Here is a 19927-nt window from a genome sequence, read left to right on the forward strand (position 1 = left end):
AGTATTTTTAAAATTTCTTTTTTACTATTAAATCAACTTTAAAATTAATTTATTTCAAAATTCGTTTTTTTTTTGTTATCTTAGTATATATATTTTATATCATTATAAATTTTAACCTCTTTAAAAATATTAAAAGGAAAATTACTATCAAATAATTATTTGCAACTATGTTTTGTTTAGGATTTTAAAATGGAAAATTACTATTAGATATACTTACAATTACTTTTTAACATAATTGTAAGTATATATATTTTTAATCATGAGATATTCTAACACAACTTCAAAATATAAAAGAAAAATTACTATCAAATAATATTTCTAAAAGAATAGTATTAAGTAATTTTTAAATTTTCATTTTTACTATTAAATAATTTCAAAATTCCTTTTTGTTTTTATTTTCTTAGTATATATTTTTTTAATCATGATATATTCTAAAACATGCCGCATTATTAAAAAAGAAAATTACTATTAAATAATATTTTGTTTAAGATTTTTAAAATGGAAATTTACTATATAATTAATTTCACCAAAAATCGTTTTTATTATCTTATATATTTATTTTAAATTATGAAATAGTTTAACACATATCACAATTTTAAATATATAATTGTCATGTGTCACAATCATGTTAATTAACAACTTTGAAGAACCAAGTTTCCTATTAAGTAATTTTAGAATATTATTATCTTTAAAATTTCTTTTTACTATTAAATCAACTTTAAAATTTATTTATTTCAAAATTCGTTTTTTTGTTATCTTAGTATATATATTTTATATCATTGTAAATTTTAACCTCTTTAAAAATATTAAAAGGAAAATTACTATCAAATAATTATTTGCAACTATGTTTTGTTTAGGATTTTAAAATGGAAAATTACTATTAGATATACTTACAACTTCTTTAAAAATATTAAAAAGAAAATTACTATCAAATAATTATTTGCAACTATGTTTTATTTATGATTTTAAAATTGAAAATTACTATTAGATATACTTACAATTACTTTTTTAACAAAATTTGTTTTTGTTATTATCTTAATATATATTTTTAATTATAATATAGATTAACACATGTCGTAATCTTAAAAAAATTAATGACACATGTCATAATCATGTTAATTAGTAACTTTGAAGAATCAAGCTTTATATAATAAGATAAGATAATTATTTAACTATTGTAACCAAAAAAGAAAGCTATTTAACTACAAAAGTATTTTTAAGATAGTAAAAATATATTTACGAAAACTAATTATCGTATCAGTCTTTCTTTAACTGTCAGAGGGCAAATCAGTCTTTGTAAATGGGAAGGCTGAGTCCCTATATAAGTTTGCAACCTCTCCGTGTATTCGTCTAGGGGACCTTTTATTGATTCGCCGATAAAAGGAGAAATCTCTGTCTCGTTCCCTCTGAAACAACACGAACACAAAATTCTAATTACAATCTCGGACACGAAGGTAATATATTACCCCTAGAGATTTGAATCAAACACATCAAAAATCGTCGGTTCCTTTCTGTTATCTTTCCTGTAATTTGGATTTTTTGAAATCAAGAAACCCTAAATTCGATTTCGATTCAATGGGTTGTGTAATGACGTGTACAGAAAGGTACCAAAATGTCGCACTGTTTAACCCTAAAGCCAGCGTGCATGGGCTGTGGATCAAAGTCCGATCTGTACGGAAGCTCCTGCAGGCACATGACGTTATGCTTAAAGTGTGGTAAAACAATGGCTGAGAACAAAGCCAAGTGTCTCGATTGTGGAACCGTCCTCACCAGATTGATTAGGGTTTGAATATTATATTCTCTTCAGTTTCGAAAAAAAAAATCACTTAGAGAGAGATGAAAGACAAAAAATCAAACGGGTTTGTTTCTTTTTTGTATAGGAGTATAACGTCCGTGCGGCTACACCCACAGACAAGAACTACTTCATTGGTAAGTTTTCGTCTGGTGGTCTTCCCAACTTCAAGAAAGGCTCTGATGAGAACAAATGGTCTCTCCGTAAAGACATACCTCAAGGTCGTCACTTCACAAACGCACAACGGGTAATCTTGTCTCTTTTCATCATCATCGTTGTTGTTTATTACAAAATTAATTAATGCTTGTGGGTTTTTTTAGGAGAAGTTAAAGAACAAGCCTTGGATCTTGGAAGATGAAACTGGTGAGTTTCAGTACCAGGGGCAACTTGAAGGCTCCCAGTCTGCTACTTACTATCTCTTAGTGTTGCAGAACAAGGAGTTTGTCGCTATTCCCGCTGGTTCTTGGTATGTTTATTAACTTGATGCAACTCTTTTGGTTTCTTAAGAGTGTTGTTATGTTCTTTTTTTTTTTTAATGTTGTGTTAGGTATAACTTCAATAAGGTTGCACAGTATAAGCAACTTACACTGGAAGAAGCGGAGGAGAAGATGGAGAACCGTAGAAAAACTGCAGATGGGTATCAGAGGTGGATGATGAAAGGCGCAAATAACGGTGAGAATGAAAAAGAGGCGGGTGGAGGTGGTGGCAGGGGTCGTAAGAATAAGTCATCAGGGGGTGAGGAAGAAGAAGGTAATGTCTCTGACAGAGGGGAGGAAGATGAAGAGGAAGAGGCATCACGGAAGAAGAGACGACTCGGTCTCAATAAAAAGAGTAACGCAGATGATGATGATGAAGAAGGTCCAAGCGGTGGTGATCTTGACATGGATGATGATGACATTGAGAAAGGTCTGTTGTAATTTTTTTTCAAATTTATCTGTAAATTATTCTTCTAATGTGTTTGGTTTTTACTTAGGGGATGACTGGGAGCATGAGGAAATATTCACGGATGATGATGAGGCTGTTGATATTGATCCTGAGGAACGTGAAGATCTGCTAGCACCTGCTCCTCCTGAAATAAAGCAGGTCTGTCTTTGGTTTACTAATTATTGAAGTTGTTGGTTGAGTATTTAGTTTCTGTGATGCACTAACTTTTTCTTTGCAGGATGAGGATGATGAAGAAAACGAATTGAGCAACTCTGGTAAAGAGTTGAAGGAGTTGCTTGGCAAGGTTAATGGTATAAATGAATCTGAAGAAGATGATGATGATGATGATGACGTAAGCAGCCCTCTCTTCAGTTTTCAGACAACATTTTGCTACTATAACTGGTTTTGATACAAGAAATCCATTTTTATAGGAGGAGGAGACAAAACAGAAGTATGTGGCTAAAGAAGAACCTGTTGAGAGCAGTCCTTCAAAGCCTGCACCACCTTCATCTTCTCGTGGAACACCTACTGCAAAACCATCCCTGGGAAAAAGAAAACTGAATGATGGCGACTCTAAAACGCCTAGCAGCTCTGTTCACAAGAGAGTGAAGGCTGAAAACGTAAGACACTTGCTTCTGTTTATGCTAATCTTGAAAATATCCAATCCATGAGGCGAAGAGGTTTTTAGAGGGGAGTGTTTACTTGTGTTGTCATCTAACTGTAATCTTTTGGTAAGCAGGAGTCGAAAACTTATGTGAAGGAAGAGAAAAGTAGCTCGGCTTCAAGATCCAACGCACTGACTAAAGCCGATAAAGCTGAAACTACTCAAGCTACTGCATCCTCATCTGCTACGGGACCTGTGACTGAAGACGAAATCCGTGCTGTTCTGATGGAGAAGCAGCCAGTCACTACACAGGATTTGGTCAACAGTTTTAGGCCAAGACTTAAAACCAGAGAGGTAATGTATATTGGCTATATTGCTCTACTATAGTTCCTTCTTTAAGAAACACTATGGTTATAGTATTGAGCTTAAACTCTGGTGAGAATCAACCTTTTTACGGATCTTTACAGGACAAGAACGCTTTTACTGATATTCTCAAGAAGATCTCAAAGATTCAGAAGAATGCTGCTTCTCAAAGCTTCGTCGTTTTGAAGGAAAAATGAGACTTTACTATCTTAGGATTTTTTTGTTATCATGATCTCATGCCAGTTAAGCAAACAGAAGGTATCTTTTCTGATTTTTTTATTTCTAAATGCAACATTCAAGTTCAATGTTTATAGCAGATGGTGAGTTTTTATTTTTGTTGTTGTCACCTTTCGCTCAATCTTTAGTTATAGGTTGAAGAACAAAAGAAACAAATCTAGAAAAAGATGAAAGTGTAACTTAATTTGTCTGAGCAAAGATAATAACTACATCATAAAAATTCTACTAATCCCTTTGCTGATCAGCCTAAGAAAACATCAAAAGAAAGTGCCAAATACAAGACCCAGACCCCATGTGGAGAAATTCTAAACAGACCGTGTTATCAAATTTAATCAAAAACTATATACACAAACTTAAACCCGAAGAGCACGGCTCAAAGTTTGCTGGCAATAATGTTAAAATCTATTAAATATTTATATAATAAAATATAACGATCTTGGGAATGAAATACAAACGTATTATAGTGTATCCACACAAGCCAGCCCTCAGAAATTCTTTATATTTTACCAACATTTGTGGTTCTGGAAGCATTACAAAAGGTTACTTTGAAGCACTTTGTGATTCTAGCCTCAATATAATGAAATATCAAACAAATTCGTGTTATTTTAGCTAAATGATAACATGTTCAATTAAATTACGCATGGTTCTAACGATATTAATGTAAAAAAAGCATCTATTTTTCAGTCAATTTCTTAATTATATCACCCACGCACCACAACTCATTCTTGTTATTATATATAATATCTATACTACAAACACAAGTTGCTTACAATACAAACCTAAATTACATACATCGTTGAAACAAAATACTCATATATCTTTGTGTGCTTAATCATGAAAAGGAAAAATAACAAGATGTTAAATCCAGTCAGCAAGTGGAACATCATTATAACATTGACAGAATTAGACACAGATCCGAGCAATACGATAACGATCCCAAAAAGAATTAGTAGAAGCCAAGATCTTTCCTCTGTGGAGTAGTATTTTTTTTTTTTGTAACTGTGGAGTAGTAAATGTTGCGAAAAAATGCTAGAACCTGACTCGTTCGTGATGGTGAATCTCTGTGAGCACCATTCTGAAACTACAAGATCTGTGGCAATGAAGAAAGATGAGCATGGAAACTTCAAGTTATATGGATGGCGGCGGCCTTCCGTTCTCGGGGAAATAAGTTTCAAGACGGGTGATGTTATTGGGTTCTGGTGGGATAAAAACTGGGGTAGGCTTAATTTCGAACTCTTGTGATTGCTTAGTTGATGGAACGGATCCTCGCAACTTTATTTCTTGAATTTGTATATAGGTACGTTCTGATTTGCTGATATGTTTATGCATGTTGTTAATTATTAATAAGATAAATATATTGGGCATTATCATATCCAAATATTTCTGGCATTGTAAATATATACTTAGAATTAATAAGAACTAGAACTTGATCTGGAAGTCCATGCAGATTTTGATTCTTTTTTTATAGATTGTTTAATAACTATTTTTTAAAAAATATATAGGTTAGTTAGATATTTTTAAGTTCTTACAAACCTATTTGGATTCGGAAGGATTCGATTTGAACCCATACACAAAATTATAATATCCAAATGAAGTTTAATTTTAAAACCCAGAAAAATCTGATATCAAAAAATTGATTTATACTCATGTGTATTTGAATGCCCATGGTTAACTGGTTCTGTGAACAAATAAAATTTATGTGTTAAACGGTTTGAATTTTTACTACAAATGAAGAAATTCCATTTAAATCTATAAAACTATGAATTATTATAGTAAATACAATTAATGAAGTAGTTATGAATGGTAAAAATGTAATAAAACATTTTAAAATAGGTTAGTTATGTTTAGTAGATTGTAATAATGATGTCAAATTAATTAGAAGAAACGATAAATGAAGTTATATGAATTAGTTAAAAATGAATGAAAATCTGTACAAACACACTTAAAAATAGGCAACTAATAACGTGTGACTACTGGTGGGATTTATATGAGATGCTTCTCGGTTTCGGATACCAGGGTCATGAAAAAAAGAATAGGCAAATAATATTTTGTACTTAAGTTTTAATAAAATAAATAAACATAAAAGTTTCACCAGTTTTTATTATTTTCTATGTTTTTGGCATTCGGATTTAAGCTTAATTATTTACATGTGTAGACTATTTTCGATTATTTTATCTTTTTAGATTATCATAAGAAAAGAAAGAATGTGTTAGCCTATTTCAATGTCAACGTATATCTTTTTAAAATCATACTAGCTGGGCGGTCCGCACCCTGTGCGGGCATTGTACAGATTCAAATTATGGACTGAATAGTACAAAGTTTTAGAAGTAACGGAATTTTTATCATAAGATAACCGTCTTTGGGATAAAACATCAGACACAGGAAAAAAATAGATAACAATTAAGTATCCTGCCTACGGAATATTTTGAAAAACTTGTTTGTAGATAACATTCAATGTTTTTGTCTCCGGTTTCCTTTCTTTACCAGTTATTAGGATTTTTAATTCAGATCTCGATTTAACTCTTGAAAGTGCAACGTAGAACTGACCATGAGAGAACACTGGCCTAGGCAGAAACATTATTAATATCTAATCAAATGTTTTATGTATTATTAAAACTAAATTTGTTCTTCATATGTTTTATGTATTATTCATAAAAATATGTATTATTCAAATACAATTCATATGTTTAATGTATTATTAAAACTAAATTTGTTCTTCATTCAGTCTTTGTGGTTCAAAACTATAAGCCTTTTAGACATTACTTAATTCAATCTACTTTGATGTTTAAATTATTATCATATACTTTGAAATATGAAATAAATAAATCAGGCATGTGCGGGCATTGATATGATTTATATATTGCATGTATAGCTATTATTATTAGTACATAAGTAGATCGTAATTATATTTCACTCTCGTTGTATCTTTGTATTTTACTCATTTAGGTTTCTCCACATATAAGTCTCTCTCCCTCTCTCTCTCATCATAAATCTTTTAATTTTTTCAAAAAGATAAAAAGCTAATTACGATCATATTGTGTGTGCGGGCATTCATATGATTCATATATTACCCGTCTAGCTATTAGTATAAATATATAAGTAGATTATAATTCTTTCTCAATCTCTATGTATCATTATGTCTAATTCATATACTACATGTTACGTTATTATTATAAGTGCATAAGTGGATCGCAATTCTCTCTCTCTCTCTCTCTCTCTCTCTCTCTCCCTCATCGTAAACCATTTTTTTGAAAAGTATAAAAATGTAAACATTCTTTTAATTCACCGATTATATTTTAACTACCACAATTTTGATTTATATGGGAATGTTTCCTAGTTTAATATTTTATCATGAATTTTTCTTGGGTGAATTAATAGCTAATCATAGTTTGCCAATTAATGTACAACGTTTTTAAAGATAATAAATAAAATAATAATAATTTGTGTTAAGTTTTAAAATAAATGAAAAATATTAGCAGCTACCAAAAAATGATTTTTTAACAATTTTAAAACTGTCACAATAGAGTAAATCATAAACACTAAACACTATACCCTAAACCATTGGACAAATCTTAAACCCTTGGATAAAAATCCAAACACTAAACCCTAAATTCTTGGATATACCCTAAACCCTTGGGTAAATCCTAAACACTAAACTATAAATTTTTGAGTATATCCAAAACACTAAATCTCTCTCTCTCTCCCCCTCATCGTAAACCTTTTTTTTGAAAAATATAAAAATGTAAACATTCTTTTAATTCACTGATTATCTTTTAACTACCACAATTTTGATTTATATAGGAATATTTCCTAGTTTAATATTTTATCATGAATTTTTCTTGAGTGAATTACCAACTAATCATAGTTTGCCAATTAATGAACAGCTTATTTTAAAGATAATAAATAAAATAATAATAATTTGTGTTAAGTTTTTAAAATAAATGAAAAATATTAGTAGCTGCCAAAAGATGATTTTTTATAACAATTTTAAAACCGTCACAAAAGAGTAAATCATAAACACTAAACACTATATCCTAAACCCTTGGACAAAGCTTAAACCCGTGGGTAATAATCCAAACACTAAACCTTAAATTCTTGGATATACCCTAAACCCTTGGATAAATCCTAAACACTTGGATAAATCCTAAACACTAAACTGTAAATCTTTGGGTACACTCAAAACACTAAATCTCTCTCTCTCTCTCTCTCTCTCTCTCTCTCTCTCTCTCTCTCTCTCTCTCTCTCTCTCTCTCTCTCTCTCTCTCTCTCTCTCTCTCTCTCTCTCTCTCTCTCTCCCTCATCGTAAACCTTTTTTTGAAAAATATAAAAATGTAAACATTCTTTTAATTCACCGATTATCTTTTAACTACGACAATTTGATTTATATGAGAATGTTTCCTAGTTTAATATTTATCATGAATTTTTCTTGAGTGAATTACCAACTAATCATAGTTTTCCAATTAATGTACAATTTGTTTTAAAGATAATAAATAAAATAATAATAATTTGTGTTAAGTTTTTAAAATAAATGAAAAATATTAGTAGCTGTGAAAAGATGAATTTTTTTAACAATTTTAAAACAGTCACAAAAGAGTAAATCATGCACACTAAACACTATACCCTAAACCCTTGGACAAAGCTTAAACCCTTGGGTAAAAATCCAAACACTAAACCCTAAATTCTTGGATATACCCTAAATCCTTGGATAAATTCTAAACACTAAACTGTAAATCTTTGGGTATACCCAAAACACTAAATATCTCTCTCTCTTTCTCTCTCTCTCTCTCTCTCTCTCCCTCATCGTAAACCTTTTTTTTTGAAAAATATAAAAATGTAAACATTCTTTTAACAGTAATTTGAATCCCAAGAGTATTTACTTCACGATTTTAAATGTAATTTACCATGTTTGTAAATTGTTATTTTTTTTTATTAATAACTTACCTTATTTTCAATGCGGATTACTTGCGCAACTTGGTATCATATTTATTGCTGTGTTTAAATAATTTACATTTAGTTAATTCAGTTTTAATAACTTACCTTATATTGAATACGGATTACTTGGGCAAGTTGTATCATATTTACTTCAGAACAATTTATGACAATATAATAGGTATATTAATGTTGTAAGATCAATGTATCAATTAAACTGAAGTTTCACAAACAAAGAAGGGAAAACATGCTATTTCTCCACTATTCTTCCCGAGAAGTATCATATCCTCTCATATGTCTCCCAAACTATGACCTCATCCCATATGTTTCTGAAATAAAGGTTTGAAACCTATTTCCCCATGAAACTATAACACAACTCTTATATCTCCCTGAAATAAAAGTTCAAAAGTTATAACCTCATAAAATAAATTACTCAATTTAAACCTATAAACTAAAACCATTTTGGTTAATTAAATCAGTTTTAGAACAATAACAACCCAGTTAAGATCCGATTAGAGCAATCAAACCAAAAATTATAAACCAAAATCCGATTAATTAACCAAAACGATTTTAGTTTATAGGTATAATTGGATCTTAACCAGGTTGTTACTGGTCTAAAACTGGTTTAATTAACCAAAACGATTTTAGTTTATATGTTTAAACCGAGTAATTTGATTTTATAGGGTTATAGCTTTCAAACTTTTATTTTAAGGAGATATAAGATTTATGTTATAGTTTCATGAGAAAATATGTTTCGAAATTTTATTTCAGAGACATATGGCATGAGGTCATAGTTTGAGAGACATATGAAAAGATATGATAATTTTCGTAGGAAAATAGCACGTTTTCCCAAAAAAGAATTGCTTAGAAGTGTATCATTCTTATTAGATAACCTTGAAGAGAGAGTTTAAACTTCAGTTATCAAGTATAACTAGATCTTGACCCGTGCGACCGCACGGATATTAATTTTCAGTTTTAGTTTTTATTTATTTATACTAAATAATGTAGTATATTTATAATATTTAATCGTTTTATATTGACTAAGTTATGGGTGGGTATTTGGGTATCCACTTGAATTTGGTTAAAATCTATTCGGATTTGAGTTTTTTTGAGTTTAAAGATTCTAACTCTATTCGGGTATTTATAAACTTTGGTTCCGGTTTGATTCAGATCTTTGCGGGTTTGATAACCCGTTTAAACTATTTTTAAATTTTCAAAATTTATATATCTTTAAATTTCTCTAAATCTAAAAATAAAAATAATATAACATGTAAATTTGAGTAATGTAAGCCAAAGTACCTAAATTAAAAAGTTTAAATAGGTTTAACTTGAATATTTGGATGAAGAATAAATATATATTTCAAGTATTTTTAGTGTTTTGATTATTTTTTATCTACTTTAAATGTTTACTTTTGATTACTTTTTTATATTTCAAATATTTTAAACAACTTAAAATAGCTTATATCTTGGATATTAATTCGAAAATAGCTAACATATTGAAGTATATAAATATGATTTAAATACATTCGAATATCCGAAATATTTTTTTGGATAAAGTTTGGTTGTGGTTTTCTAGATACCAAAATGGTAAATCCGTTTGGATATTATCTAGTTTCGGTTCAATTTTTTAATGCTTTTTCGTTCAGATTTTTTAAATGAAGAGTTGATATTATAATTTCCAGAATTGTTTGTCTAATAAAAATGTATTTTTTTTTGAATTTGACATTGATTTAATGGAGAAGTTAATGAAGTATATTTAATTCAAATTTAATTTTGGAAAACACTTTAATCTAAGTGGAAAAGACAAAGCATTAAAATAGAAAGTATTATTTAATTTTGTATTTAATTTAAATTTAATTTTGGAAAACACATTAATTGAAGTAGAAAATACAATATTAAAATATAAAATATTATTTAATGTCAGTGGCATACCATTGTAAATAAAAGTGAAAATTAATGGATATTTTATATGGGTACTTCTCTTTTAATAATACAGATGAGTGAAATAGATCCAGTTAAGTTTTGGAACTATTGATGGAAATATGCCAAAAGATGGCTCATTGTTGGCTAAAAGTAATTTGACATCATTATTACTCAGAATCAAAGAGAAAAATCGATAATTTGATTATATTTCCCTTTTTCGTTTCAATTACAATTAGACCTTGATTCGCCCGACCGAACATATATTATTTTCTGTTTTAGTTTTTTGTTTATTTCTATTAAATGGTGAATTTGTAATATTTAAACATAAATCTATATTGAAAATTAATCTTTGAAGTTATAATAAAAATTAAAATTAAAAGTTTAATAAAATATTTTGATATGAATTTTAAATTTCCTAATTAAAATAATATAGAGTTGGATCTTATTTCTTTTCAATTCCAAAATCTTAGCATCTCTTAAAAAGAAATAAAATAAATTTATAAATACATAAAATATATATACATATTTGGAACTATAACTTTTATCAAAAATAAATGTGCTAAAAAAATAATCTTGCATTGTTGTTGTTTATTCCTAGAATTTGATTCATGACCATATAAATATTTTCTTTTATTTAAAATTTCTTTTGTGTACTATGGTATAATATATATATATATATATGTAAATTAAAATATATTACGTAATTGTTAATATAATATTTTAAAACATAACAATCATATTTAAAAGATAGTCTTTTATGTAACGATACCATCTTTCATCAAATCTAAATAAACAATTTTTTTTTTTGTAAAAAAGCAAACCATCTAAAAACAATATTCCTAAATATGTCCCCTCAACCTAAACCAACTTTAATAACTACTTTAAGTTATTGTTGCCGTATTTATTTGTTTAAATTTGAATTAGAAAAATGCATTTATAAATCGGAAAAGACAACTATAATAAAGAAAGCTAAATTTATTACTTCAGTGGCATTCTAATGCAAACAACTTTAAAAATTCAGGAACATTTTCAAAATGTACATCTCTTTTAATAATATAGATTTTATAAATTAATGTAACGTTTGTTGCACCTTTAAATAGAACATTTTGGTCAGTTTATTTCTTGTATGCTATTTTTGTTACAAAAACATAAAAATAGTCTAAAAACATAAAACATAAAAACATTTTACAAAAACATAAAAACATTTTACAAAAACATAAAAAAACAAATTGTTACAAAAACATAAGAATTGTCCTAAAGTTTTTTCTTAAAAAAAAAAGAAAATTTGTTGTAAAGTTGATATTAGTATATATTGATTTGCAGGGAAAAAGCATAGGACATTCAAATGAAATCCATTCACTTTTAAAGGATTTTGCCCACAACGGTTTACGGGTTGATTAGTCCTTATGGTATTTGAATGGTTCACCGGATTAGGTGATGATGGGTATAGCTTTCTTAAGTCGAGAACCGGTAAAGAAATAAAAAAAAGAACTAGTAAAGCTGATTAAACAAAAGTGCAAAACAAATCAAAATATAGGCAGCGTAGAGAGGCACGACTGATCATGAACTTGAGAACAGAAATTGCCTTGAATGTGCCCTAAATAATTTTTAAAATTTTAATGTAAGAGAAGGCTCTCTAAAAATGGCATTTTCTCTTCCCATTTTCTTCTTCTCTCCCTTCTCCATAAATAGTTTTTTTAAAAAAGAAAAAAACAAGAATACGAAATTAAAAGGTGTTTTTAAATTCCAAAATATCACAAAGTAGAAATAAATTATATAGAAAAAAGAAATCGATACTTGTTCACAGATTTAGAGGATTTCAAATCCTAAACCCTAAGCTAAGCAGTCGCGGCGAAGAGAGATGAAAAGACGAAGTGATGATGTTTATAAAGGAAGTCATGAGGGGTACAAAAGTCTTTCCGTATGTTGTGTTTTTTTTTGGCTGAATTCCTCTTTACCAGAGAGAGGATTCAGTTCTTGAAATTGATTCGATAACCGGTTCGACTAGGAATCTCACTAAAACGGACCGGTTTTCATCAACCCTTTATGTTCTTCTTCCCAGAACCGCTAATTCGTCTTCTCCGCCAAAACGAAAGATCAAACCTTTAAAGAAAAAGTTGAATATAAGCTAATACATCGAGCGCATTTTGATGAGGTTGTGATAGAGATTGAGGGCAATTCTTGGGAAGTGATGGATGAGGAGAGAAGGGTAGTGTGTCGGGAGAACCAAGGATTAGCGGATTATGTGTTGCAGAAGAAGCGAGAGTACGCTGATAAGCCCAAGGGTTTGTCCGAAAACCTGGAGAGGACATTTCTTAAGGCGTATAGAAGTGTCTGCGACTCCAAGGATCCCATTACCACTCTGAAAGACTTATCTCACTTAAAGTATGTCTCTTTCTTTCTTCTTCTCTCTTTTCTCTATTAGGGTTTAATTTGATTGAGTGATGGAATCTTTTTAATTGACATCACAGACCTGCAAGTTTTGTATTTGTTTTATCTCAAGATTGAGACTTTTTTTAAAAATCAGAGAATCTTTTGGTAGACTTCAGAGAAAGTGTTTGCTTAGCATCCACTGATAGTTAGTGTCTGGAGTAGCATTTGATTTTTGGGTTTTGTTGCACAGGGGATTTGGCAAGTGGATGCTTAAGATGACGAAAGGCTATTTTGATAATGGAGCTGAATGTTCTGAACAAGATGATTTACCTCAAAATTGTGCTGGTAATGGTGTTAACTCTATCCAATTATCACACTTGTTCATTTGAGATATTACTGTAAAGGTAAAATGGTGGTTTTTTATTATGTTTAGGGGACAAGGCTAAGGGGAAAAAGCGGTACACTCCGCAAAGAAACTCTGTGGCTTATGCATTACTAATAACATTGCACAGGTTACTTCACATATTTTTTCTTTCCTATCACTCTGTTCTTGCTTTCTTTCTCTGTAACGGACCGTTTTGTTCTTTTGGTTTACCAGAGAGACTTCGAATGGGAAAGAGTTCATGCGCAAAGCAGAGCTTATTGATGCTACTGAAGCAAGTGGGCTCTCACACGCCCCTGTTGGGTATGAATCAGTCATCCTCCTTAATCCTCTAATAATAAGCTATTTTTGTTCCTAAATTGTTACACTTATGATAGGCCAGAGAAAGGAAAAGGGAAAGCAGGACTTGGAAACTCTAAGAGGGAGTGGTATAGTGGATGGAACTGCATGACAACACTTATACACAAGGGTTTAGTGGTCAAATCTAGCAACCCTGCAAAGTAACTTATCTTTGTGCCTTTTGACTTAATATTATTTATATGTAGAGAAGTTGACCTTTCTTTACCTTGTTGTGACATAAGATGAGATATTGCTTTTTCTTTCCATAGGTACATGCTGACAGATGAAGGTCGTGAAGTAGCAAATGAATGCATCACACGATCTGGATTACCTACACTTGACATCTTGTCCGATGATGAAACGGATCCTGCTACTCAAAATTCCATCTCAGAACAAACAGCCATTCCTAGTGATATTCTTGAAAAGGTACACTACCATTTTGGAGCTTCAATTTTTTTGTACAGTGTTGTTTGTGTCAGTGTTAATTTTTGGTTTTCTTGTATAGTTTACACCGTTTGGGTATTCTAAGGAACAAGTCGTTGCTGCATTCAGAGAGGTTTCAGATGGATCTCAGGACAAAGATCCGTCAACTCTCTGGTTATCTGTGATGTGCCATCTTCGTCAGGCAGAAGTTTATAACCCATGTGTGGACTCTCGGAATAGAAGGAAAGATGCAGCAGGACCTTCTAGAGCGCAGACTTGTACGGTCTTTAGCAAGCATATATGATCTTATATCCTTAGTGCTGTATCCGTTGAAGGTTGGATGTTTCCTTTTTTGAAGTCTTACCTGCAAATTTTTACAGGTCAAGTTGATCTGGAGGGATCTCATGCTAAGAAGTTCCGCTCTAGCGATGATGGATACACCTCAAAACCATCTGGTCCAAGTCATTCTCCATTGCAGTCCTTCTCATCTTCTGTATGTTACCGTTTGAGATTTTAGCTTTTATTACTTGAGATCAGATTTATTTATGAGAATTGTATATTGATTGTTGCTTCATGGTTACAAACAAAGTTGCCTTCAGATGGAGTTACATGCCTTCCTCCTCTTACATTTGGAGATTCGTTTGAGGAAGCTTATCAAGTGATATTGATTCTGGATGACCGAGAACAGTTTGCCACTAAGGGGTATGTAGCGCATCTAATCTTTCCTCTGCTCATTTTTGAGCTTTCTTATGAAAAGTGTTCTTATTAACACAGATCACGATCCAGGAAGATAGTTGATTACATATGCTCTGAATTCAAGATCAAGATTGAGGTTTGCGTTTGTTTTTCCTGGATAGATATCATCAGACTCCAAATTACACAAACTAACTGGAATGATGGTTAATTGAATCTGTAGGTTAGAAGATTACCAGTAGGGGATTGTATCTGGATTGCTAGGCACAAGCGTCTTGGGGCTGAGTATGTTCTGGACTTCATTGTTGAGAGGAAGAACATTGATGATTTACGCTCGTCAATTAGAGACAATCGCTATAGGGACCAAAAACTTAGACTTCAGGTGTGTGAGTTTTCTACTCAATGTATGTATGGTTGATACTTGTTTCTCATTTTCTTTCTTTAAAATGGTGTGTGGCTTATTAGAGATCGGGATTAAAGAAGCTGATATACGTCGTTGAAGGGGATCCAAACCAGTCTGATGCAGCAGAAAGCATTAAAACAGCGTAAGAGTTTCTTTGATTGGTATATTGCGTTAATCTTTGAGCTAGAGATGGAACCAAACTTGTATATATGCTTTTGTAGTTGTTTCACAACGGAGATTCTGGAGGGATTTGATGTGTTGAGGACAAGCGGGCTTGGTGAGACGCTGAGAAAATACGGTCAACTCACTACATCAATACACCAGTACTACAAGTCGTTGGCGAATGATGATGACCGGAACAAAGCTGCGTATCCTTGTTATGATAGTTTTGTGAAAAGGTGTCAAGATCTTGATAAAATGACAATCAGCGATGTATTTGCCATTCAGCTTATGCAGGTACACTGATAAATAAATATATTTCTTGGTAAAATCATTTTGAGTCAAGTATTGTGGATTTAGTTGTAAACTTCTTGGTGCAGGTCCCGCAGGTAACTGAGGAAATCGCTGTAGCTGTTCTTGACATGTACCCAACACTTTTATCTCTTGCTTCTGCCTATTCTCAGCTAGTAAGCTTCTTTTCTTTTATTATTTGCCTTTGCCTGAGATCTTGGTTTAAACACACACAAATCTTGAACTACAAAATACTCAATCTTTGGTTTTGAAGGAAGGGAATGTCTCAGCGCAAGAAGAAATGTTGAGAAACAGGAGCAACAATGTCATTACTGCAACAGCTAGTAAGAACATATTCAAGCTAGTTTGGGCGGAGTGACGTCTCCACTCTTGTGTGTTTGGGGTCAATGATTTACTGTGTAACAAGCTATAGTAAGAGCGTAAGCAATTTAAACAGCCGTGTTAATAATCTGCTTTAGCCATTAATTGACTTATTTGTAAACTTGGTTACTTGTTGGACACGATTGAATATTAAGTTTCAAAAGACAAATACATAGGTCACGTCAAATCAGGTTGCGTATTTTATGCCAGAAATTCTTGGGTTCACCCATAGAACGAACCTCTAGGTTCACCGACCAATAGGAGTATTTCATTTTCTAGTATCTTTTAAAAAAATAAATAAAATATTGTCAAATTATATTTTATTTTAAACAAAAATAAAAATAAATAAAAATAATATTAATTGCAAACAAAAACATGTTTAAAAAAAAATTAATACCATCATTCAAACACTATATCCTAAACCCTAAATTTAAACATTAAATCCTTGGGTAAATCCTAAACTGTTAGTAAATCCAGAACATTTGGATAAATTTTAAATCCTATATTTAGGATTTATCCAATGGTTTATGGTTTATCCAAGAGTTTAGGATTTAGTATTTAAGGTTTAGGGTTTAGTGTTTTGTTGACTGTGTTAAAAATATATATTTTTTAAATCCAAAGATTTAAGATTTATCCAAGAGTTTACCATGGGTTTAGAATTTATGATTTAGAGTTTAGAGTTTAGTATTTTGCTAACGGTATTTTAAATATAAAATCTTTTTTTGTGATTACTATTATTTTTTATTTTAAAAACATAATAAATCTTGATAATATTTTGTTTCTATTTTTAAAAGATACTGAATATGAAATAACGAAATCCTATTGGTTGAGACTTTAGGGGTAAACCCAAAAATTTCTCTTTTATGCTGTATCAATTCAATTTCGGCCATTATTTTCTTAGCTTAAACTGAACCTAACTTCACACTTTCAAACCAAATTGAACCGAATTTTAGTTTCATTTGAACCGTACAATACAAACTTCAAAAATGCTGAATCGAAACTAACAAGTTTGATTAAACCAAACTAAGCCGAAAATAAAGACCATGTAAAACTGTTTCATTTTTTTCCTCAAAATTTGACTTGTTGACATCTTTAACTGCTTGCTGGTATTGCTGCTGTGAGACAAAGGAAGAGGTTGACATAGAGAAGATAGCAACCGTGTTTGCCAACATATTTGATGATAAAAGAACTCTCAAGGAGATCAAATTGATACTAATTTGGACCGGATCATAAGATCTAATTTCAAAATAACCATCAACAATGTCTAACATTTTAGACTGCCTTAACGTTTTACTGGTTTCTTTCTCTGATACTATCCACAAACAAACACAGTTTTTTTTTAATGGTAGATAACGGTTGTTGGCGTTTTATAGCAATCACAAAATGTTTTATACCGTTTCAAACTGTTCTAAACATCTTAATATAAAAAAATGGTTCCCAGTTGTAGATAGATAAATAGATATAAAAATTATTTTATAAATTATTTAAAAGTTTAAGTTTAAATTTTTACACTGAAATATTATAAATAAAACTATATTTTATATTTAATTTTAGTTTATTGAAATATCATAATTTATATTATATAAACTTTAAACCAAGAATATTCACTATAACTTTTAAATTTAAACGTCTCGCTACTAAGTTGGTATAACCAGAAATGAACTTTGCTATTCAGAGTTTGCAAAGGGTTTCTTAGTTTGCAGCAGGAGTGGAGTTTTGAAATTCTTGGACACATAATAGCAAGGTTTTGGCTTGAGTATGAGTTAGTAAAAAGAAACTTTGACCATTGTTAGAGAAAAAATTATTTATCAATCAGTATATAATGACATGAGACATCAAAAAAACCACATGAGCTTTCATGCGATGCAATAAACCTTACCAAACTCTTATAGAGTGTATACCGAGATATTGACCCCTCTAATCAAAAATGTAGGTTACTTTTAGATGGTTATGGTTCAAATTAATTTTGGTTTAGATGATCACGGTTAAAAGTCACTACAAGAAATATGGGTATTAATAGCACCCGAAAAATGCTATCATATCGATTTCATAGCGTTTCGAAGAACGCCGTGACAGCCGCAGCTATAGTAGACCTCCCTCTTATCATAGCGTTTTTTGCGTGCTGTAAAAACATAGAGATATTATAGCATTACTCCAATGTTATATTATACTTATTAATAACACGCTATTTTAGCTATAAAATTTGTTTATGTGGCTTTTCTTAAGTGCTGTAAAATATTTTATAATGACATATATATAATGCTACAATTTAAATAAAATAATTAAATTTGTTTAATTAGTTATGATAATCTAATCTGGTTTAATATTAAAATTGGTTTATTACTGATTTATGTATAGATAAAACCGGTTTACAAATTATTTCGGTTTATATTAAAATTTTGGTTTACAACTGATTCGGTTTATAAATTAAACCAGATTACAAATGTTTTCAGTTTACTAATTAATACACACAAACCAGGTTTAAAAACTAAATCTAAAAAACAAAAAAAATATCCTAACTCCTTCGCTCTCCTCCGCACCGTCTCCCCCACTCTGCCTCCTCCGCCGCCACAACCTTCATCGATGAAACTCCTCCGTCGTTGCTTATTCTTCTGCTTCCGCTTCTTCTCTCCGTCTCCTGCTGTTCTTGATCATCTTCATCTTCTGCTTATCCTGAAACCCAGTTTTCAAAACATAAACAGAAAAAGATTCAAATTTTATCCTTTGCCAAAAGCAGAGCTAAAATCAAAATCAAAAGAGACAGATATAATATGAATCTTAAAAAACGAATCAAAAGGACCAAATCGATTAAAACGACGGACTAGAGATTACAAATCTAAACCCTAGTTGGAGCCCCGGTGAGGAACTTACTCGATGGCTTAGTCGATCTCAGATTCTGTTTTGATTGGAGATTCTCTTGGGCTCGAGACACGAACCAGCGAGATGAGAAGTGGAGTACTTCGTAAAAGATGGAGAATTAACCAGAGAAGAAGAAAAGATGGATCTTTGATTTTTTTTTAGGTTTGCGACGGAAGAATTTGAGAGGAGCAGAGATCGATAGAGAAGAAGAAGAAAAGATGAGAGGAGCAGAGATCGTGAAAAGTGAAAACCAATTAAAGAAAAATCAAACGTTTATGTCCCTTAGATTAAATTCATCAACGGTTGATATTGGAACAAGGAAGTTATCCTCACTTTCTTGTATTAGCCAATAGAAAAGAGTCACTAGGATTCCTATTAAAATAAGAAGAATAATGTAAAAGGAGGTGAGATCGACGGCTGTGATCTAGTAAACGGTACTCTACGTTTCTTTTCTGTTTCTATTATTTAGTTGTTTAGTTTCATGTGCATAATCTGTAGAAAGTAGTAGAAAATTGCAATTTAAATTTCAAAATTCTGAATAAAAGCTTATACATGTTGAATAATTACAAGTTTTTAATGGTTACATTTTGATTTTATTGTTATATGAAGATTTTTGTTTGAAAATTTTATAGTTATAATTTCAGTAATTGTAGTCATATTTTGACTAAATTTTTTATATAACAATTAAGTTATTCATTTAAATTTTATAAAAATAATGATATAAGATTTATGAATAAGTGTATAATTTTATTTTTATAATATACTTGAAGTTTAAATTTAAACTTTCTATTATAGTTTTGTAAAAAATAGATTTATGATTTTGTGTGTAGGCTATAAGTTTGGGGTTTAGGG

General features: G+C 30.6%; 2 protein-coding genes and 1 long non-coding RNA gene across 3 annotated transcripts; 2 read left to right on the forward strand and 1 right to left on the reverse strand.

Annotated features, from left to right (window-relative positions):
• Positions 1-1369: 1369 nt before the first annotated feature.
• On the forward strand, positions 1370-3917 carry LOC108824942 (transcription initiation factor IIF subunit alpha-like). Its single transcript, XM_018598301.2, has 10 exons — positions 1370-1454; positions 1601-1783; positions 1881-2039; positions 2113-2258; positions 2340-2698; positions 2766-2875; positions 2955-3068; positions 3148-3336; positions 3456-3674; positions 3788-3917. Exons 2-10 carry the CDS (start codon positions 1613-1615, stop codon positions 3878-3880), a joined length of 1560 nt encoding a protein of 519 aa, XP_018453803.2. The 5' UTR covers positions 1370-1454; positions 1601-1612; the 3' UTR covers positions 3881-3917.
• Positions 3918-12832: 8915 nt separating this feature from the next.
• LOC108825686 (crossover junction endonuclease MUS81) lies at positions 12833-16385 on the forward strand. The gene is made up of 15 exons (XM_018599019.2): positions 12833-13157; positions 13396-13490; positions 13579-13657; positions 13744-13830; positions 13905-14027; positions 14136-14292; positions 14372-14567; positions 14670-14782; positions 14879-14991; positions 15064-15121; positions 15206-15364; positions 15448-15527; positions 15607-15841; positions 15925-16011; positions 16110-16385. Exons 1-15 carry the CDS (start codon positions 12964-12966, stop codon positions 16212-16214), a joined length of 1881 nt encoding a protein of 626 aa, XP_018454521.2. The 5' UTR covers positions 12833-12963; the 3' UTR covers positions 16215-16385.
• Positions 16386-18584: 2199 nt separating this feature from the next.
• LOC130499679 (uncharacterized) lies at positions 18585-19309 on the reverse strand. Its single transcript, XR_008938564.1, has 2 exons — positions 19088-19309; positions 18585-18889 (listed from the first exon to the last, which is right to left on the reverse strand). It is a non-coding gene; the product is annotated as an uncharacterized LOC130499679 (long non-coding RNA).
• Between the last annotated feature and the right edge of the window lie 618 nt (positions 19310-19927).

The sequence above is a fragment of the Raphanus sativus genome, chromosome 9, assembly GCF_000801105.2.
Source record: "Raphanus sativus cultivar WK10039 chromosome 9, ASM80110v3, whole genome shotgun sequence".
NCBI lineage: Eukaryota > Viridiplantae > Streptophyta > Magnoliopsida > Brassicales > Brassicaceae > Raphanus > Raphanus sativus.

Bases quoted from the DNA above. Each gene is read 5' to 3' on its own strand.
- LOC108824942 (XM_018598301.2), top strand. From the start codon at position 1,613: ATGTCGCACTGTTTAACCCTAAAGCCAGCGTGCATGGGCTGTGGATCA. The intron at 2,699-2,765 runs GTCTGTTGTAAT...GTTTTTACTTAG, and splicing joins TGATGATGACATTGAGAAAG to GGGATGACTGGGAGCATGAG. The intron at 3,337-3,455 runs GTAAGACACTTG...TTTGGTAAGCAG, and splicing joins AGAGAGTGAAGGCTGAAAAC to GAGTCGAAAACTTATGTGAA.
- LOC108825686 (XM_018599019.2), top strand. From the start codon at position 12,964: ATGGATGAGGAGAGAAGGGTAGTGTGTCGGGAGAACCAAGGATTAGCG. The intron at 13,658-13,743 runs GTTACTTCACAT...TTGGTTTACCAG, and splicing joins TTACTAATAACATTGCACAG to AGAGACTTCGAATGGGAAAG. The intron at 14,028-14,135 runs GTAACTTATCTT...TTCTTTCCATAG, and splicing joins AAATCTAGCAACCCTGCAAA to GTACATGCTGACAGATGAAG.